Source organism: Oncorhynchus kisutch, linkage group LG23, assembly GCF_002021735.2.
Source record: "Oncorhynchus kisutch isolate 150728-3 linkage group LG23, Okis_V2, whole genome shotgun sequence".
Taxonomy (NCBI): Eukaryota; Metazoa; Chordata; class Actinopteri; order Salmoniformes; family Salmonidae; genus Oncorhynchus; species Oncorhynchus kisutch.
Genome location: NC_034196.2, coordinates 38,157,055 through 38,180,046, shown reverse-complemented (window position 1 = coordinate 38,180,046; position 22,992 = coordinate 38,157,055). Strand labels below are relative to the sequence as shown.

General features: G+C 41.5%; 1 protein-coding gene across 2 annotated transcripts; it reads left to right on the top strand.

Moving 5' to 3' along the window:
* Nucleotides 1–472: 472 nt before the first annotated feature.
* Nucleotides 473–22,375, top strand: lmnb1 (lamin B1). Of its 2 annotated transcripts, none has more exons than XM_020457721.2 (12): nucleotides 473–595; nucleotides 895–1,274; nucleotides 11,467–11,623; nucleotides 12,504–12,629; nucleotides 16,048–16,218; nucleotides 16,704–16,829; nucleotides 17,163–17,383; nucleotides 17,838–18,066; nucleotides 18,588–18,692; nucleotides 18,983–19,102; nucleotides 20,155–20,259; nucleotides 20,463–22,375. In XM_020457721.2, exons 2-12 carry the CDS (start codon nucleotides 910–912, stop codon nucleotides 20,502–20,504), a joined length of 1,767 nt encoding a protein of 588 aa, XP_020313310.1. In that variant the 5' UTR covers nucleotides 473–595; nucleotides 895–909; the 3' UTR covers nucleotides 20,505–22,375. The 2 variants fall into 2 exon arrangements, with proteins under 2 accessions (XP_020313310.1, XP_020313309.1); XM_020457720.2 differs by having other exon boundaries at nucleotides 543–675.
* Nucleotides 22,376–22,992: the final 617 nt, after the last annotated feature.

The window sequence follows — 22,992 nt, the reverse complement described above, 5'->3', positions numbered from 1 at the left end:
ACAGTTTACAACACTACACTGAGCTTACCAACTCTGTTAATTAAATATTTCAAATCTTTCATATGAGGCAAGAGGTTATAGCTTAAATGGTCATCATCAAAACATACATTTTGTGTGTGTTATGTAGCCTACACTAAAAGTGTCACAATGGACTACAAATTAAATATTTAATAATATGGATATCTAATTAAACGCAAAGTAAATCCATAAAAATTAAATATTAGGCCATATATATATATATATATATATATATATATATAAGAAACCTCTGTATTTTATACGACACACGCATAAATATATATATACATATATGTTGCATAAAATACAGAGGTTTCTCATACTGACCACGTGTGGTTGTTTTAGTGGTTATTTTGGCGCAACATTGGATACATTGTGGGAGGCAACCGTCCGCCTAGGGAGTACACGATGCGCAGCATGAAAACGCATTCCATCTATTTTGAATTTTGTCTCGAATGCTAAAGTTGAAAGGACATATTGCGTTGCATGTTACCATTGGTTGGTTGAGGTCACGTTAGTTTTACATATTCATGAGCGGCCATATTCGTCAAGCCTGCTTTCTTTTGGTTGAGACAAAGTAAGATACTTGCATGAGCTTTGCGGCTTTCTTATATTTCTAACCCCATTCCACCGCCTGCCTGCTTTATATTGCCTTACGTGAGCTACTTTTGGTTTACTTCCTTCTGTTGTAAATTGATCTATTTTGTAACCTTTTTTGTTGTTGCTTAGGTTAGCGGATAAGCGACCTGTATTTCATGTCCTACAGCTTTGCCAAATTTAGTCTGCCGTGGTCATAATTTTCCCACCGTTTAAAATATATATTTTGTCGTTTTTAAACCGTATTTAATTGAATGTATATTTCTCTATTTGATTCAGCATTTTTGCTCCATAATGGCAACCGCAACTTCAACTCCGGCCGGCCAAAGAATAAGCACCCGCTCGACCGCCGGTAGCACTCCATTGAGCCCCACGAGGATATCCAGGTTGCAGGAGAAAGAAGACCTCTGCAATTTGAACGACCGTCTAGCCATTTATATCGACAAGGTCCGGAGTCTAGAGTCCGAGAACAGCGTTCTTCACCTGCAGATTTCTGAGAAGGAAGATGTAAGAACCCGGGAGCTTACTGGTTTGAAATCACTGTATGAAACCGAGCTCGCTGACGCTAGAAGATCTCTCGATGACACCGCCAAAGAACGCGCGAGGTTGCAGATTGAATTGGGAAAGATCAAATCCGACCATGAGCAGTTATTGCAGAAGTAAGTAACTTATTTTATTTACGAGAACATTTGTTGAAATTAGGCCTGTGTGAAAATTCGCCGATTTGTCGCCGAAGTGTTGCACATTTGAACACCTAAAACAGTGAATTGCAACATTGGAGCCAAGTCGTTGCAACATCAGACCGATAACCTCGGCAAAGTTGTTTCAAATGTATCCAATTTCTTTACTGTTCACGAATGGTCTACCCAAGAGAATGTGAACATGTAGCCTACGTTGAAAACACAGTTGGTTTGTTCCCGTTTTATAACTGGTTTTAGTAGAACACTAATGTATACAAACAGTAACTTTTTTATTTGTTTTTCTATTGAGTCAGTTTTGTTTTCCGTATAAATTCAAGCATGGGTGTTACTCTGTCTTTTCCAAGTGCCACACCTTTTTGATAGGAATTAAGGTAGGCGCCCCTCCCCCATCCTAACGGTTGAATGGATCTCATAGCGTCATTGTCTCAATCTTGAAATCTGAGCCATTCCAAGCGACCACTGCCCAGTCAAAATACAACTTGAGTGTATACAAATACTCATTGTTTGTCATTTGTCTTCTATCAAAAAGTAACATGATACAATATAAACTCTTATACGACAGAATTTCTATAGTATCCTACTAAAGTGGACTGTAACTCCAAAATCATGACTTTTCAAATCAAATTTTGTCACATGTGCCGACTACAACAGGTGTAGACCTTACAAGGAAATGCTTACTTACAAGCCCTTATCTCACTTGGCATTTGAGCACTTGGTGCTGTAAATGCTTTTGGGCTTGGTCACTTCACTTTCTACTTTTCTCTCTACTAACTTCCTGCCTATAAAGTTGTAAGCTGTAAAAAATGCAGGGAATTTTGTGGTTCTCCCGAGGTGTAGATGGCCCAGAGCTATTTGAGTCTGGGAGAGGATTCAGAAGTAGTCATTCCCACAACAATTATTCATAGTCATCGAAGGAAGAGGGGAATGAAATGAGCCTATGATTAATGTTGTAGGAATTTACTACAATAACACGTGAACTGTCCACTATCTTTATCCCCACCCTCTGGCTGCATGTCAATGGTACGAGAGGCAGGTAGAAGTCACTTGACAAGTCTGAATGACTGTTTACGCTTGATTGCCACGGACTTGTTTTGGTGTTTAGGGCTAACAAAGTAGCATGTACATGTGACTTTAAAAATCAGTACGACAAATTTCTACCAGCTGGTTACAGTTAGTATATTAGAGGCTTTGACTCATTTGGATAATATCCACACATTTACAATCCTTGAGTTTGTCTAAGAATAAAAACAACCAGTACATTCATATCAATTGAAAGTATAGGGAAAATGCTGATTTCGCCCATCTCAGAGTTCACAGTAGACCCTTTCTGTGTTTGCAAACATTGTCGCATGAGGGCAGCAGATCAAGGAGGAGTTCTTAAAACACCAGCAAAATTTGGCTCTCTTTACATGTTGTTTTATGAGTGCATTTCACGCTACTTTTGGATTTTAATGCTGTACTGTTTAATGTTTTGTCATCGCAAATTATTATACTTTAAAAAAACACTTCAACCAGTAAAATAGCTCTGTCTAACTTTTGCTACAGACTATATAAATGAGCGTTAGCATTCTAGCTAACAAATGCTGCATCCAAAATAGTTACTTTGCAAAGATCACAACCAAATATAATCTTAGTGACTGAAGCAAGAATCAAAACATCGTAAGCGTATGAGAATCGCAAAAAGTTATTTTTTAGAAGTAATAAAAATGTAAATCTAGGCTATGTTGAATGGGAACAGATGGCGACGGTTATCTTACTACCATCGAGAGTTCGCGCGCATATCTGCGTGACGTCAGTGTGTCAACTGGAAAGGGGTCTATAATCTGCAAACCAATTCCTGACATGTCTTGCCTCTTATTTCCTCTACTAATGCTTTATCCAATTATTTGCTCATTTGCATACTCTATTGCCAGATAAAAAAAGGCTTGTTTTTCTGGGCAGAACTAGACTGGGGTCAGTTTGGAAGACTGACCAGATGGGCAATTTGAATATTCAGAAGTAATTAAGCTTTGTGTACTATTCCTGATCATGTGATTATACAGTCACGTGGCAGGTTTTGTTAGCCTATAAGAGGTCATTTGAACGGCAATAAAGTTCACACACATACTACTATTCCATATAGATTTCTATTGGGGAGTGTTAACACACGTTACTTCCTGATCAGCAGTCTACTGTTGACGACATGCATTTACAGTACACATGGTAATGTAGTTATCGCTAAGGATGCATATTGCACGTGTTCCATTTGAAAAATATGAACAATATTCAAGGGTCTCTACTTTCATTTTATGGACCATGTTCCAGTTTAGAACTTAATACTTATATTGTACCTGCACCACACATGCATTTAAAATCAGCAAAAAAAGAAACGTCCCTTATTTAGGACCCTGTCTTTCAAAGATAATTTGTAAAAATCCAAATTACTCGACAGATCTTCATTGTGAAGGGTTTAAACACTGTTTCCCATGCTTGTTCAATGAACCATAAACAATTAATGAACATGCACCTGTGAAACGGTCGTTAAGACACTAACAGCTCATAGATGGCAATTAAGGCCACAGTTATGAAAACGGAGGACACTAAAGAGGCCTTTCTACTGACTGGAAAAACACCAAAAGAAAGATGCCCAGGGTCCCTGCTCATCTGCGTGAGGCATGCTGCAAGGAGGCATGAGGTCCGTTCTGTGAGACGCCTAAGACAGCACTACAGGGAGACAGGACGGACAGCTGATCGTCCTCGCAGTGGCAGACCACGTGTAACAACACAGGATCGGTACATCCGGAGATTACATCCTGCACAGGATTGGTACATCCGAAGATCACACCTGCGGGACAGGTACAGGATGGCAACAACTGCCAGAGTTACACCAGGAACGCACAATCCCTCCATCAGTGCTCAGACTGTCCAAAATAGGCTAAGAGAGGCTGGACTGAGAGTTTGTAGGCCTGTTGTAAGGCAGGACATCACCGGCAACAACGTCGCCTATGGGCACAATCCCACCGTCGCTGGACCGGATAGGACTGGCAAAAAAGTGCTCTTCACTGACAAGTCGCTGTTTTGCCTCACTTGGGGTGATGGTCGGATTTGCGTTTATCGTCAAAGGAATGAGCGTAACACTGAGGCCTGTACTCTTGAGCAGTGTTGATTTGGATGTGGAGGGTCTGTCATGGTCTGGGGCGGTGTGTCACAGCATCATCGGACTGGGCTTGTTGTCATTGCAGGCAATCTCAACACGGTGCGTTACAGGGAAGACCTCCTCCTCCCTCATGTGGTACCCTTCCTGCAGGCTCACCCTGACGTGACCCTCCATCATGACAATGCCACAAGCCATACTACTCGTTCTGTGCATGATTTCCTGCAAGTCAGGAATGTCGGAGGGTGAGGGCTAGGGCCATCCAAATGTCTGGGATCTGCAGGTGCGTTGGTGGAAGATTGGGGTAACATCTCACAGCAAGAATGGGAAAATCTGGTAAAGTCTATATGAGGAGGAGATGCACTGCAGCACTTAATGCAGCTGGTGGCCACACCAGATACTGACTGACTTTTTTGATTTTGAACCCCCCCTTTGTTCGGCACCCATTATTCTCTTTCTGTTAGTCACGTGTCTGTGGAACTTGTTCAGTTTGTATTGGAGGTCGACCGGTTAATCGGAATGGCCGATTTTTCAAGATTTCATAACAATCGGAAATCAGTATTTTTGAGCACAGATTTTGGCCAATTTTTTTATTTTTGATATATATATATAACACCTTTATTTAACTAGGCAAGTCAGTTAAGAACACTTATTTTTAATGACAGCCTAGGAATGTTGGGTTAACTGTGTCGTTCAGGGGCAGAATGACAGATTTTCACCATGTCAGCTCGGGGGATCCAATCTTGCAGCCTTACAGTTAACTAGTCCAACGCTATAACGACTTGCCTCTCTCTTGTTGCACTCCACAAGGAGACTGTTACGCGAATGCAGTAAGCCAAGGTAAGTTGCATGCTAGCATTAAACTTATCTTATAAAAAACAATCAATCATAATCACTAGTTAACTATACATGGTTGATGATATTATCTAGTGTCCTGCGTTGCATATAATCTGACTGAGCATACAAGTATCTAAGTATCTGACTGGGCGGTGGTAGGCAGAAGCAGGCGCGTAAACATGAATTCAAACAGGACTTTCTTTGCGCTTTGCCAGCAGCTCTTCGTTGTGTGTCAAGCATCACGCTGTTTATGACTTCAAGCCTATCAACTCCCGAGATGAGGCTGGTGTAATTGAAGCGAAATGGCTAGCTAGTTAGCGCGCGCTAATAGCATTTCAAACGTCACTCGCTCTGAGCCTTGGAGTGGTTGTTTCCCTTGCTCTGCATGGGTAATGCTGCTTCGAGGGTGGCTGTTGTGTTGCTGGTTCGAGCCCAGGGAGGAGCGAGGAGAGGGACGGAAGCTATACTGTTACACTGGCAATACTAAAGTGCCTATAAGAACATCCAATAGTCAAAGGTTAATGAAATACAAATGGTATAGAGAGAAATAGTCCTATAATTCCTATAATAAGTACAACCTAAAACTTCTTACCTGGGAATATTGAAGACTCATGTTAAAAGGAACCACCAGCTTTCATATGTTCTGAGCAAGGAACTGAAACGTTAGCTTTCTTACATGGCACTTTTACTTTCTTCTCCAACTCTTTGTTTTTCATTATTTAAACCAAATTGAGAATGTTTCATTATTTATTTGAGGCTAAATAGATTTTATTGATGTATTATATTAAGTTAAAATAAGTGTTCATTCAGTATTGTTGTAATTGTCATTATTACAAAAAAACAAAATTGGTCATATTAATCGGTCTTTTTTGGTCCTCCAATAATCGGTATCGGCATTGAAAAATCATAATTGGTCGACCTCTAGCTTTAACACCTGTGCTCCATAAAAATGATGGTGGCCATAATGTTGTCATTTTGTAGTCTAGACTAACGTTAGAACATTACTCGTTCCACTATGAAGATTTGAATGCATTGTCGCTGAAGATGAAGTAGCAGGCAGTTGCACTGAAGTGTGTGCAAACACATGGTTTACTGGTTCCTCAGAACATCTGCCTAGTGGCTTTGCACAGCTATGCATATTTGCCCTCAAGACTTTGGGACGTAGCAATTTAAGAAATGCATTTCTACTTGTGATTCGCAAAGGGAACATTCCACAACTCCTCCTTTCACACACAACTTGGAAATGTATCACATTTTTCTACAGCCTATGATAATAATTTTGTTTCTCCCTCTTGGCAAAGTATGGCGACAAACATGTGACATCTTTTAATTGAACTAGGAAGTGTTGTTGGAAGCCATTTTGATTGACTGAAGCATCAAGTAGACTCTACACCTGTTGGAAGATTACATTGAACAACAGATGCCCATTATTTGCCAGTAATCCTGCTGCAGCATGTGTGCCATTGACTCCAGTCTCCAACGGTCTCGTTCCAGCCCAGTACTCTCTAGATAACCTGAGCATGGACTTGACCTACCCCTCTCATTTTATGTTAAGTTGACAAACTTCTATCAAATAGTCCACATCTTGGGGAAATCAAGCTATACTAGTTGAAAGTTAACCTTGCTCGAAATAGTGTTTTACTAAACTTTTGGACTACCCTTTAAAAAGATTGCAGTATGCAGAAAGTACTGTCTAAAATATATATATATTTTTTTACTGCATTAATTTTGCAGTATAACTGCAGTTCTACTATAGCTGCAGTTATTCTGTCATTACTGTGTCCAAAATACCACAGTTAACTGCAATATTTTTTGGGTACTGTACTCATGTCGTACGTAGTATGGAATGTTAATGGAGACATTTCTGTTCAGCCCAGTCAATGCATGCATGAAAGTCCTCTGATACTAGTCATATTCAACCAGTTCTGAAACCGGGCCTGTCGGAAGTTTTGCTACTCGAATGAATTCTTCTCTCCAGTACTCTGGGTAGTTTCGGTGCATGGCATGGGTGGGTTGGAGGTTGTGTGCTGTGGTGGCAGGACATCTTGGATATAAAATGGCTTTTCAACCCTCTGCAAAGAGTGACATGGCAGCTGCAAGATGTCTGTGTTCGGTCCCCCTCATTGAACCAGTTGTTCAGCCCATTTCCTACAGAAAGTAGCCTTTTGTCCAGCTCTGCCAACCAAGCTAGCAGCTACTTTGCTTACATTTAATACAGTAGTGCTTGGCCACCTTGTGTACTTTTCAATGTGTTGCATTTGTTGGGTTATGTCAGTGGAATACTGAACAAAAATATCAATACAACATGTAAAGTGTTGGTTTCATACGTTGAAATAAAAGAGCCCAGAAATGTTCCGAAAGCAGCAAAAGCTTATTTCTCTCAAATTGTGTGTACAAATTTGTTTAAATCCCTGTTTGTGAGCATTTATCCTTTTGCCATGATAATCCATCCACCTGACAGGTGTGGCATATTAACACTGATTTAAACGGCATGATCATTACACAGGTGCACCTTGTGCTGAGGACAATAAAGCCCTGTTTCCACTGGCACTTAAAATTTGTGCCAAATTTGAGCTGGGTCGAGGGAAACCTGGGCCAGTGCAGCCCAGTTTCACGACTGGTGCCAACAAGATTTAGAATTAGGTCTAGTGACACCATTACTATGCAACCACCAAGCTGATCACTGTTGGATGCTGACACAACGTTTATATAGCGCGTCTGAGTTTGTTGCTGTTGGCTACCACATGGACAAGCCATACTGCAGTAGTCAGACATGACACAAATTACTACCATAGTTGGATCCTTCCTTAATTTTTGCACTACACAAACTTATGAGAAGTCAGCCCTCAAATGCAATTTATGTTAGCTAACAAATCAGTTTAAACATGCTAGCTAACGTGAGCTAACAGGAATTTTAATGGCTAGGTCATTGAAAGCTAGCTGTCATCTGGTTAGCTCGCTAGCCAATGCCATGGCAAACAAGGTAGAAATTAAGCTATGTTTAGCTAATGATGACGTCAGAGCGTCCAACCTGCTTCATAACCGCAGACCACGTGTAACCACACCTGCCCAGGACCTCCACATCCGGCTTCTTCACCTGCGGGATCGTCTGAGACCATCCACCCGGACGGCTGACACAACTGGATTTGCACAACCAAAGAATTTCTTCACAAACTGTCTCAGGGAAGCTCGTTGTCTTGACCTGACTGCAGTTCAGCGTTGTAACTGACTTCAGTGGGAAAATGCTGACCTTTGATGGCCACTGGCGTGCTGGAGAATCATGCACGTCGTGGATGAATTGCAGTTTCAACTGTACAGGGCAGTTGGCATTGTGTGGTCGAGCGGTTTGCTCATGTCAACGTTGTGAACAGAGTGCCCTATGGTGGGGGTATGGACAGGCAGAAACTGTGGACCACAATTGCATTTTATCGATAGCAATTTGAATGCACAGGGATACCGTGACGAGATCCTGAGGCCCATTGTCGTGCTATTCATTCACCGCCATCATCTCATGTTTCAGCCCCATGTTGCAAGGATCTGTACACAATTCTTGGAAGCTGAAAAATGACCCAGTTCTTCCATGGCCTGTATATTCACCAGACACATGCCACCCCTTGGGATGCTCTGTATCAATGTGTACGACAGCGTGTTCCAGGTCCCGCCAATATACAGAATTCGCACAACCATTGAATAGGAGTGGGACAACATTACACAGGCTGGCATCAACAGCCTGATCAACTCTATGCAAAGATGTCGCGCTGCATGAGGCAAATGGTCACACCAGATACTGACTGGTTTTCTGATCCACGCACCTACTTTTTAAAAATCTGTGATCAACAGATGCATATCCATAGATTAGGGCAGAATGAAATTATTTCAAGGGACTGTTTTTCCTTATTCAAATTCAATCAAATGTATTTATAAAGCCCTTGTTACATCAGCCGATGTCAAAGTGCTATACAGAAACCCAGCCTAAAACCTCAAACGGCAAGCAATGCAGATTTGGAAGCACGGTGGCTAGGAACTGTAACTTTTCTTATGTGTTTTATTTTTGTAAAGCAAGATAGAAAATCACGCCCTAGCGCAGGTACTGGGAAAAACAATGAAGCAAGCACTCATTACCTATAGAATAAAGTAAGCCTGTCACTACGTAGTAACATGTTATTGTTGGTCTTTGTCTGAAAGAAGCAGCTTTGTTCTTCTGTAATGCATTTCGTCTACCTAGAGAATTCTTCTATAACATGAAAGCCTGTGTCGGATAAGACATTTCCCCCCTGCATTCAGCTGTGTGTGAAATACCAGACATTCCCCCTGTATTCCACACAGTGTGCTCTACCTACGCATACCTCATGCCCCCAAGTCAAGTGTGAGACAGGAAATGCCAGCGCTCGGCAGGAATGCTTCCCTCCCACTGACGTATACACACCACGCCTCCCTTTAAAAAAAATCTTAATTTCAAACACACCTGGCATCCGCAAAGCTTTACACCTACGTCATGTGATGTTTGTAAAATCCTCAGTGGCTACTGGTGAAATAACTCCACCCCTTTTTCCCTTGAACTCTCTACTGTTCCAGAAGCACCATTACATTGACCTTTTAGACATGTATTTACTGCATGTTGGAATCATCCTATGTACAGTACTAGGGTTAAATATTTTCCTGTTATTTTACAAATCTTCCGTCCTGAGAGTAACTCACTTTTCTCCCGTGTTTTATTACATTTTTATTTGGCCTTTTATTTAACTAGGCAAGTCAGTTAAGAAACAATTATTTTTTACAAACCCAGACGACGCTAGGCCAATTGTGTGCCGCCCTATGGGACTCCCAATCATGGCCAGTTGTGATACAACCTGGATTCGAACCAGGGTGTCTGTAGTGACGGCTCTAGCGCTGCGATGCACTGCCTTAGACCACTGTGCCACTCGGGAGCCCCAACTCGGGTAACCCGGTATTTCCCGCCAAAAACCGGAACTGTCTTTCAAAAGCATTATTAAAGTACACTACAAAGTATGTGGACAAACCTTTAAATGTGTGGATTTGGCTTTTTCAGCCACACTTGTTGCTGTCAGGTGTATAAAATCGAGCGCACAGCCATGCAATCTCCATTGACATTGGCAGTAGAATGGCCCGTACTGAAGTGCTCAGTGACTTTCAACATGTCACCTTTCCAACAAGTCAGTCAAACCCTGAGCATTGATGATTCACCATGCAGAGGCCGTGGAGAAGCCAAATTTAGACATCGCGTATCATTTAACAGTTCCATTTCACGCCATGCTGTTCATAAATCATTTTTTATAATTTACCGGTTTCTCAGTTATTTATCCCAGGAAAAGGGGAGTGGTTTTGGGCGGTAAATCTCGGTAACCGGGTTCCTGCCATTCAACCCCAGTCAGTACACAGCGTGAACTCCGCAGTATTGTATATGGAGGGCACCGCCCAGAGGAGGACTGCTATGTTGGTCTCATCTGGAGCCTTCATACTTAGCGGTCTAGATATGAGCCTCAACAAATAGCCAATAGAATAACCTCATCCTGTTTCCCTTTCTGCTACTCAGAGCAGTCAGTTGTGTGCACAGGAACTCCAGATTGAATGTAGAGTTTGATATTAATCTCAAACCAAATATGGCCTGTTGCACTTGAATTATGGCATGAGAAATAGCAGATTTTCTTTCAGTGAAATCACAGGATATGTTATGAGATGCTGTTTACGTTTGACTGTTTATGTAGCCTGGGTAAATACGACTAAAATCTACGCTCATTATTACCATGTTCGGCTTTAACCACGCTAGTTTAAATGGTTAGTTCACCCAAATGTCCAATTTACTGTGACCTTTATGGTTTGCCAGTGAGCAATCCTTAGATCCAATGGACTTTTGCAACCCTACTGTTTATGCTATTTCAATTGAAGACAACAGGCCTCGTGTCTTGGTATTTGAATACCAAGAGAAATGGTGATCTGATGACATCACAACACTCGCCATCCTAACTAACCACCCCTGCAAGGCTATGGTATGCAACGTTGCTGATATGTTTCACGTGTTTTTACTCAAAGGCACCTTTATGACTATATGACAATGGGGACTTCAGTCATTGAAATCCCCTCTTGGCATTTTAAAACACACACACTACCTTCATGGCTGGGCCGTACTCAATGCTGCTGTGCCTCCACTTTTGCCTGCAGCTTTGCCAAGAAGGAGTCTGATGCGGCTGGCGCCCTGGCCCGGCTCAGGGACATGGAGACCCAGCTGAACTCGAAGGAAGCGATGTTGGCCACCACACTGTCAGAGAAGAGGGCCCTGGAAGCCAGCCTGGCTGACCTGCAGGGAACTGTCCAGGAGGTAAACGATGATGATAACAGTACTTTTAATTTGTAACAGGCTTTCCTCAAAGTGATGGCAGTATGGATCAATCAGACAAAGATAAGTTACTGTTTACGTTGTCTAACTTTTTTCCTATCAAGATTGTGATTTGTCACGGCAGCTGTTGGTCAGCCTATTGATGACTAGCTGCACTGAAATTGCCATGCTTAAATGCAATCATCTTTATACAATTTGTTTTCAAAATTATGACATTGAATAGTTCATTTGTTGCTTGAGTGAAACTTACTGTTGACGAAGCCAACTATCGTGTGTGTGTGTGTGTGTGTGTGTGTGTATGTATATATATTTATATAGTTATATATATTTTTATTTATTTATTTTGTGTGTATATATAAACAGCACTTGTTGTAATAAATGCACCTGGAAGATGAGTTGAAACAGATCTCACAGCTGCTGAGCACATTTAGATAGATACGTTCTCCATCCAAATGTCTGAGGAGATTTTGCATCACTAACCAGAAGGGGGCAATCTAACGCTCCTCCATCTTAATTACATTGTTAAAAGAGGCCATAGGAGGATGGGCTCAGTGTAATGGCTGGAATGGAATTATGGAATGGAGTCAAACACATCAAACATATAGAAACCAAGTTTTATTCCAGCCATGAGCCCATCCTTTTATAGCTCTTGCACACACACGTACCCAGTCTTGTTCTTTCCTAAATCTTATTCAGTATATCGGATTTTAACTTTGCGGCATTGGGGTTCTTCTTTGCCATTTACGATCTGCAACATTTTGACAATTTAACTCCATTGTCTTTTCATAGTCCACAACAACTTCAAAACATCCAGTAGATTAGAACTCATTCACGTATTAACCCTCTTGTTCTTCTCCTACAGTTGGATTCTGGCCTGATCTTTGCCAAGAAGCAGCTGGGAGAGGAGACTCTGCTTCGCATCGACCTGGAGAACCGTTACCAGAGCCTGTCTGAGGAGCTGGAGTTCCGCAAGAACATGTTCGAGGAGGTCAGAGAATTGTCCAACACCTCCATTAGTTATAGCTATAGACATGTTCACATTCATTCATTTAGTTATAGCACAGCTGTCTTTTAGTGGGAATGTTTGGTGCAGCAAATGCAAATCTCACAGTATACTCAACAGCAGGTTGATGACGTGGACAGTTTTCAGTATAAAGACTGCTTAACCAGGGTAACTAAGGGGAAAGGGGACATACACTACCGTTCAAAAGTTTGGTGTCACATAGATTTTTTTATTGTCCATTTAAAATAACATGAAATTAATCAGAAAAACAGCATAGACAATGTTGTAAATTACTATTATAGCTGGAAACAGCAGATTTGATCAGAAATTGATCAGAAATACAATGTAGACATTGTTAATGTTGTAAATGACTATTGTAGTTGGAAACAGCAGATTTTTTAATGGAATATCCACATCGGCGTATAGAGGCTCATTATCAGCAACCATCACTCCTGTGATCCAATGGCACGTTGTGGTAATCCAAGTTTATAATTTTAAAAGGCTAATTAATCATTAGGAAACCCTTTTGCAATTATGTTAGCGCAGCTGAAAACTGTTGTTCTGATTAAAGAATCAATAAAACTGACCTTCTTTAGACTAGTTGAGTATCTGGAGCATCAGCATTTGTGGGTTCGATTATAGGCTCAAAATGGTCAGAAACAAAACTTTCTTCTGTAACTCGAGATATGAAGGCTATTCCATGCGAGTAATTGCCAAGAAAGTGAAGATCTGGTACAACGCTGCGTACTACTCCCTTCACAGAACAGCGCAAACCGTTTCTAACCAGAATAGAAAGTGGGAGGTATAGTTTGAGAAACAGACGCCTCACAAGTCCTCAACTGTCTCAACGTCAACAGTGAAGAGGCGACTCCGGGGTGCTGGCCTTCTAGGCAGAAAGAAAGAAAAAGCCATACTTCACTGGCCAATCAAAATACAAGATTAAGATGGGCAAAATAACTGATGCTGGATAGAGCACTATTGGAATTAGCCTTTTAAAATCATAAACTTGGATAAGCTAACACAACGTACCATTGGAACACAGGAGTGATGGTACACCTATGTAGATATTCCACTAAAAATCAGCCGTTTCCAGCTATAATAGTCATTTACAACATTGTCTATGGACAGATGAATCTAAGTTTTAGGTGTTTGGATCACAAAGAACATTTGTGAGACGCAGAAAAGATGCTGGAGGAGTGCTTGACGCCGTCTGGCAAACATGGTGTAGGCAATGTGATAGTATGGGGTTGCTTTGGTGGTGGTAAAGTGGGAGATTTTTACAGGATAAAAGCGATCTTGAAGTAAGGCGATCACTCCATTTTGCAACGCCATGCCATACCCTGTGGGCGGCACTTAATTGGAGCCAATTTCCTCCTACAACAGGACAATGACCCAAAGCACAGCTCTAAACTATGCAAGAACTATTTAGGGAAGAAGCAGTCAGCTTGTATTCTGTCTATTGGAGTGGCCAGCACAGTCACCGCATCTCAACCCTATTGAGCTGTTGTGGGAGCAGCTTGACCGTTATGGTACGTAAGAATTGCCCATCAAGCCAATCCAACTTGTGGGAGGTGCTTCAGGAAGCATGGGGTGAAATCTCTTCAGATTACCTCAACAAATTGACAACTAGAATGCCAAAGATCTGCAAGGCTGTAATTGCTGCGAATGGAGGATTCTTTGACAAAAGCTAAGTTTGAAGGACAATTATTTAAATTAAAAATCATTATTTTTTACCTTGTCAAAGTCTTGACTTTCCTATTCATTTTACAACTAATTTCATCTATGTTTTCATGGAAAACAAGTGACCCCCAAACTTTTGAACGGAAGTGTATCTTATGTGAATCAGGTATAGAAGTATAGTATACAGGGCTTTACTTGTCCTAGACAAGTAAAAATATATATAGACGGACAAGAAGAATATATATTTGAGTTGTCCAAATGTGATTTGGTTTACTTGTCCAATGACGAACAATTACTCTGATCAGACTTGGCTCTGTGTCCTCTGGACGCAACAATTGAGTATGTGATATTGTGTACGGCACAATCTTATGGTAAAACAAGCCACCCCACACGTGGTCAGTCTCAACATGCCTGTAGCGTTATATTGCTAAGCAGACCCTTCAGAGTGCCATATGGTCATACACCTTTCCCTGAATGTGTGTGTACTACCTTGAACCAGAGCCATGTATTTAGAGTTGGGCTAACTTTTAGAATATGGTTCTAATTATAGACATTGTTACATATCTTTTTGTATTTTTATATTCCCCGTGTAATGTTAATGGGGAGCTAACATGGCTGCCATAGAATGTTGTAGTGTCATTTAACTGCATCATAATGCAGAAACCTCAATGTTCCTACTCTCTAAATACATGGCTCTGCCGTGAACCATCTTTTGTGTTTGTCCAACACTGACTGAACCTTTTGAGCAGGCACCAAGTTGTAGAGTTTACTTAAGCAATAAGTATACCACAAATATACCACAAACCGCAAAGGTTTGATTTATAAACTGGTTAACAATGTAATTAGAGCAGTACAAATACATGTATTGTCATACAAGTGGTATATGGTCTGATATACCACTTTTCAGCATTGAGTTCGAACCACCCAGTTTATACTGACAGTATTAACAGGGCACCAGTCCTTTCTTGGACAAAGTTGGTCTTTATTCTAATTTATTATTAGAAGTTATTATAATACATTATTACTCTGAAGATATGAATTGATTTAAGTTTTCCCCGCAGAATATCAAGATGAACACAAGCTCTTTATAGAATCAACATTTTAACACTAATCAAAAAAACTTAGCAAACATAATGATTGTGAAAAGGAGATCCTGAACATGGCTGTGTTTGTTGGTGCATTCCTTGGGCTGCTCCTTTATTTTAACTAGACAAGTTCAGTGAAGAACAAATTCTTACTTACAATGACGGCCCACCCCGGCCAAACCCTCCCCTAACCCGAATGACGCTGGGCCAATTGTGCGCCGCCCTATGGAACTCCCGATCACGGCCGGTTGTGATACAGCCTGGGATCGAACCTGGGTCTGTAGTGACGCCTCTAGCACTGATGGTGCCTTAGAGCGCTGCGCCATTCAGGTTCCCTTTGGATTGTTCCTTGTTGCTTCCTCTGAGATGCAGAGGCTGAGATCTAAAAAGTGTTGTCTTCTCCTTTTCATGAAGGTGAGTTTGTTAGGTACTGTTCAGACAACCCTAGCTCATTTTAAAGTCTTATGACTTCGTCTGAGACTGTTTTTAGTGTATGGGCTCTTCTGTCCCAATTCCCCTACTGAATAGCTAGTACTTCCTTTAAAAAGGGTCTCTCCTTCTGAGGAATGGAGGAACCCACAGCAGGGCAGACACGTCGCTACAATGACCCCTAACCCCCCCCCCCGTCTGTGTTGTAGGAGATCAAGGAGACAAGGAGTAGACACGAGACTCGTCTGGTGGAGGTGGACTCTGGCCGGGCTGTGGAGTACGAGTTCAAGCTGGCCCAGGCCCTGACTGAGATGAGGGGGCAGCACGACGAGCAGGTCAAACTGTACAAGGACGAGATGGAGAACACTTACGTGGCCAAGGTGAGACAGAAAACACACTCCTACCTGTTAACTTGTGGCCAAGGTGCAAGGCAGAAACACAACATCCAAGATCCTTGATGCAGACTGGAGGGCCCATTATTGTTTGGTCATATACCAAGGCTTTTAGGAGATTATGTTCCTGACTTGCTGTGGTATTGACCATAAAGTTAACCTCATTTCAGTGGGTCTCGCCATGCTGGGTGACCTATTGGGAACATTGCATGTAAATCTGTGTCAAACTTACTAGTTGTAGGATACCAGTATAGTCACGTCATCAAGCGCAGCGTTACACAGCAAATCTAAAAAGACCCATTTCTGGTGTTGCACTTCCTCTCTGGCTGGTCAGGAAGCCCTCTCTGTGAAGTTCACTTCCTCTTTGTGAGGCGTTGCACTATCCATCCTTCCGTATGTGTGAAATTAACATTGTTTGTACCCACACAACCCATTTTAACTCTGCTCTGTCCTCCTGTGTACCCCGGGGGCAGCTGGAGAACGTGCGCCTGTCGTCGGAGATGAACAGCTCGTCGGCCAGCATGGCCCGTGAGGAGCTCCGGGAGTCGTGCCTGCGTGTGGAGAGCCTAGCCTCCCAGCTGGCCAGCATGCAGAAAGAGGTGAGACCTCATTAATAAAAATGTATTGGAAAGGTGTTTTTACATGATTTGAGGTGATGGTTGTACCATTATTACTATCTACTGACAATGGTTACGATGCTATCCAGTTACTTTTTAAAGAGGTTGATGGTTTGGACTACACATTTAGACTAGAGCCTGATACTTAAACTAGCCAGAATGCAAAAAGGGGTGAGAGATGATATGGAGGATACAGGAGTAATGTTACACAGGAATAACAATGTTGAGGTGAAATGAGGTACTACCTGAACACATAATGTGTCTAACTTGTGTGTCCCACTGAACACAACCCTAACCTGTAAAATATCTCTCTAGACCCGTGGATGGCAGGACCGGATCCACGAGCTGGAGTCAGCCCTGGCCCAGGAGAGGGACACCAGCCGCAGGATGCTGGGGGAGAAGGAGCGGGAGATCGCGGAGATCCGGGCCAAAATGCAGATGCAGCTGGACGAGTATGAGCAGCTGCTGGATGTCAAATTGGCCTTGGACATGGAGATCAATGCCTACAGGAAGCTACTGGAGGGAGAGGAGGAGAGGTGAGGGTGAAGAGAGACTCATACAGAGATCAATGCCTACAGGAAACTACTGGAGGGAGGAGAGGAGAGTGACTCATGCAACAGTCACACTTAGGCACACAAAATTCTGCATGAATGCGGATGTAAACATTTACTTTAGGGTAAGCACACTTTAGGGTGGTGGGGAAACCAACACATAATTCAGATACAATCAGTGTCATCTTCTCTTTGGAGTGGAGCGCTTCAATGTTTGGCTCCTCTCTCCTGTTCTGGGTCAGGTCCCAGGCTGATGTCGTGTTGAGTTTAAAAGTTGTGTAGGTAGTGTTTGAACTGGCCAGACATGTACACATCGATGTAGATTCTTCATGCAGGAGAAATGTTAACTTCCCAGCTTGTCGTCGAGCTGTTACCGAGAATATAATGGTGTTAATTTGATGAATCTCTCATACCCAATCTTTCTCTCTCCCTTCACTAGACTGAAGCTGTCCCCCAGCCCGTCGTCCCGTGTCACCGTCTCCCGTGCCCAGTCCAGCTCTCGCAGCGTGCGTACCGCCCGGGGAAAGAGAAAGCGTGTGGATGTGGAAGAGCAGGAGGCCAGCAGCTCTGTCTCCATCGCCCACTCCGCCTCCACCACCGGCCCAGTGTGCATTGATGAGCTCGACACTGACGGGAAGTTCATCCGCCTGCACAACACCGCCAATGAGGTGAGGGTGGCAGATGAGTGGGACGCGCACTGTGCTATCTAATGTTCTCGCGTACATTTGAATGTGTTTGCGTTTGTTCTCAAACATTAGTGTGCGCTCAGACACGTTTGCTTTTGTTTGACAGCAGAACTTTACCGGTAATGTAACTTTTTTTAACTAGGCGAGTCAAATTGTTATTTAATAATGAAGGCTGTGTTCCAGATTGTCTATAAACCATTTGTGCGTCCGTTTGCCTATAAACCACCTTAAAATTAAGAGAACCAGTATACATTTTCAATTTTATTTCAAATGATATTTTCTGAAACATAATTTACTTCCACTGCAATTCCCCCAACCCTGACTGCAAATACTACAGCTTAAACTACAGCCTGTGGTATTATCACTTCAACTATACACACAGAGTTAATCAAACTCGTGGTCAGGGCTCCCTTGAAAAAGAGATTCATGTCAGTGGTACCGTAAATAAAGGGTACATATAGTTATTATAATGAACTCGTGTTTACTTGCGTCCTCTTCCCCAGAACCAGGCCATGGTGGGCTATGAGCTGACCAGGACCATCGGAGACGTTTCTGCCACCTACAAGTTTACTCCCAAATATGTCTTGAAGGCAGGCCAGAAAGTCACGGTAAGACTGCATTTCCTGCTAGTTAATACACAGGAAAGTAGATATTAATTATGTTGCTTCACTGTGGCATAACACTGTAGAGCAGAGTTAGATTTATCAATGGTGAGGAGGAACAACAAGCAGATATTTGATAATGTTTGTATGGGCAGATTTCCTGGACATAGATTAAACCTAGCCCTGGACTAAAGAGCACTTTCTATGGAGAATATCCATTTTAGAATTGTAGCCTGTTTAGTTACTTTACATCACATTCCCATAACCTTGAAACCTGTGTTTTCTCTCTGTCCCAGGTGTGGGCGTCCAATGCAGGTGTGGCCTCCAACCCCCCCACAGACTTGGTGTGGAAGAGCCAGGCGTCCTGGGGCACAGGGGAAGATGTCCAGGTGCTGCTGCTCAACCCTCAGGGAGAGGTACAGAACCTTTAATCCACCTTATGTAGCATTTATACAAATCTTATAAAGGACTTATGGAGGGCTGAGTTATTGTTAAGTTGTCTCTAACTTCTTGACGCTACCCATCCCGGGATAATTGTCATCAACAACCGCTGAATTTCATAGCTCCACATTCAAATATTACTACAAATATTTATATTCATATAATCAATATAGCAAAACACTGTTTAGCGTTTTGTTAATCCACCCGTCGTGTCAGATTTAGAAAATATGCTTTACAGCGAAAGCAATCCAAGCGTTTGTAAGTTTATCGATCGCCCGACAAAACATTATGTACACCTAAGCATCAAGTAGCTTGGTCACGAAAATCAGAAAAGCAATCAAATGAATTGTTTACCTTTGATCTTCGGATGTTTTCACTCACAAGACTCCGTTACACAATAAATGTTCCTTTTGTGTATTCTATCCTAATCTGTAAATTATATGCATATTCTAGCATCTGGTCCTGAGAAATAGGCCCTTTACTTTGGGAACGTTATTTTTCCAAACATAAAAATAGTGCCCCCTAGCTTCAAGAGGTTAAAGGGGGCCCCATAGGATATTTCTGTCTTTGGCCCTGTCTATAAACAACCCCTAGTCTGCTGTAATCGTTTTTTTTACCAGCAGGTGGTGCCCTGTTCCACCTTTTACTGCTGCTGTCAGGGGAGTATTCTAATCAGCTTTCCTTAGTCCCCTGGATCCAATGTTATGGAGCGTAATGCACCGTAGGGTGGTGTTCCATAGGGCGCACTGTAGAATTTAAAAAAATAATAAAATAAATAAAAAGTTGAAATTTACGGAATCAAATATTTCTTGCTGGACAAGTTCCTGTAGTCCCTCGTTTCAGTTAAAATCAAATTCAAATCAAATATATTTATATAGCCCTTCGTACATCAGCTGATATCTCAAAGTGCTGTACAGAAACCCAGCCTAAAACTCCAAACAGCAAGCAATGCAGGTGTAGAAGCACGGTTAATTTCTCTTCCGTTCGGTGCCTAATGAACACAACCCTGGTTTCTTCCTGTTTCCAGGAGGTGGCCAGGAGGAGCACCTCGTACAAGACAGCCATGGAGGAAGATGATGATGAGGATGACGAGGGAGTGGAGGTCATTGAGGAAGATCTCTTCCACCAGCAGGTAAATGGACTTTTATGGATAACCATAGCTATTTTCAGCAATGAAATATTTATTTGGATTAGAATTGAGTAATTATGGACTGAAAGAAAATCACTGCGAGGAGAAAGCCCATGCAACACTGTCTTGCAAAAATCACCATGTTTAATAGTTGTTTTAGACTGACTGAGAATATACTGAAATGTGGTTGTTTTGTGGCTTTCCAGGGAGACCCACGCGCCACCAAGAGGGGTTGCTCCATAATGTGATCTTACCAGTACACCCCCACCCCTTCACACCCCCCTCTCTCAACCAGTCTCAGCTGCCAACCGAACTACCACAGAACTATTTTGTATCTTTTTAGTGTATTATAAGAACCGTGTGAATTTCTATTCTGCTCTTTTTAGTTTGAAATTCCTCATATCTCAAGATTGTAAAACTGTTTTTTTCTTCTTCCCCACATTATTTTTTTTATGTGTAATCCTAAAATGAACCATCACTACTTACATTTTTCTGAACCAAATAATGTTTTCTAGTCCCAGTAGTTTCTTTTGTAGAGTATTACTTTGGACAGCTCTGTGCAGGAGAGGCAGCTTGCAGAATGAATCTGTACCTCGAGGTGCTGTGACTTTGTTTTGTTTTTACATCTGATTTTCGATAAATATAACATTTTAACGGCCTCTTTTATAGAAGGTAATTTTATTAGTGTTTTTTTTTTCTTCTCGCTCAGATACTAGTTAGACAGCCAGGTTGTTGCATACTTCAGAATGTAGGTAATGTTTATGTGAAACTAGAAGGAATAAAGCTTTCCAATTTGAAAGAAGCACGCAGCTTTTCGAAATGGTCCTCCATTCGTGTACTTATGGATGACCGCTTTTGGTATTGCAGGTATTGGCAAAGTTTGTCTTAACGTTACACACTACACCACAAGGTGTCAGTGTTCCATTAGCTAAGTTTCCATCCAATAGTTGAGATTTTCACATGAATATTCTGAATTCAGCATAGAAAAAATGTGGCAATTTTCCCACCAGGCGTGTTTCCATCAAACTGACTTGCTGCGGATGAAAGGCTGTGCGTGACGATGTAATGTTTCCTGTATCGAACCCCCCAAAAAAACATGCATTTCCATAGCATTCAACTCTAAAGATTGTTTTATTTCCTTGGTAGTAGGCTACATCGCGTGACTCCCAAGTTTACTAAGACGTGATGGTTTTTATACAAATATTTGCTCATAAAAGCATTTCAACCGCAATTATCACAATTTCACTGACAAAATATCTCACCTTGCCTAGCTTATTTTGTTGTCGACATTGGGACGTTTTACTGACACATTTGCTGTTTCCTTAAGGCCTGTCGTAACTTTTTTTTCATCCGGTCATTCATCTGCATGGAATGGTTGGATGGAAACATGGTTACTGAGAAGAATTTCCTGTCTGCTATATTCTTCATATATTTGACTCGATATTCTACAGCCAAGACTGTTTTACAAGACAATGCTGTATACTACCAGTTGACTCTGTGGGAAAATTGTTTTCATTTTATTTAATTGTATCACATCAGCTTTGATGCAGAAATGGCTAACTCGAGCCTGCTGTCTTGGTCAGATTTTCTTCCAGGAGCCCCTTTTTTTAAAAATAAACCACTAATTGCTGGATCCATGTCTGGTACAGGTTTAATGTCCATATAATAGCTTGGCGTTAGCTTAATGTGTCAAGGGTTAGTATTTTCTGTATTAACAAACTCAGCCAGGAGCCAAGTAATAGTTAAAGATGGCTGTTTTGGCATTATTCCTCAAACCAATGGGTCTGTGATCATGATTGTACTCTAACAAATGTCAATTGAAGATTTATCCTTTTTGAATTTAGCATGACTGTATACTCATGTTAACTTATGAATCTGAATGCAAAAATGCGTTTTTATGCTGTACTAGACATACCTTTTCAGAAACTCAGATTACCTTGCCAATATTTCTTAAGTCATTTGGGCGTCGGTCATATGCATACATTTAAAATTTTAGCGGACCGATTTTTTATTTTATTTGCTCCATCAGATTTGTGGTCATATGCATGCGTTGTTTGACTTTCTGTAACCTTCACATTTTATGAAAAAATAAACTATTGATTTTGTTGTATTTCCATTAGACAGGAATATTGTATAACTTTAAAAAAATCTTTGCCCATATTTGAAGCGTATAGGATTACATGTTTAATCAGTCATCTTGATCCAACATCGGCACTCCTCCTTTGAGATGCTTTGTGTATAAAGGGGCCCTGATCTGTTTGATGGTTATTCTAAAGCAATTGGGTCATGGCTAGGATTCAGCTTTTGTCAAATTAAAGTCCTATTTGACTTTTTGTAGCAGGTTAGAATTTACGCAGCAAGTTAGGATGATTTAATGTAGCTGGTTAGGAGAATTAGGGAAAGGGTTAGCGTTGGCTCAAATGCAAACAAACATTTGTCAAGCTGGATCCCATCTAGCCAAGACCAAGCAACTGGGGTGCATTTAACTAGGATGCAAACGGTAGACATGGAGGGATCAAACAGAACTTATCCAATCAAACTAGTTTTTGTTCCAATATATTGTCAGTTGCAAAATGTTTTTCTAGATTGTGCGCTGATGAATACACCCCTATCTAGTTTATCTAGCCTTTTTGTTTTTCAATGCCATTCTTTTTGACTCAATGTAATCTTTTTCTCTTTTGAATAGAGAACAGTATCCTATCCTTTTCTATGGCTTGGCACTTGAAATTGTATTCA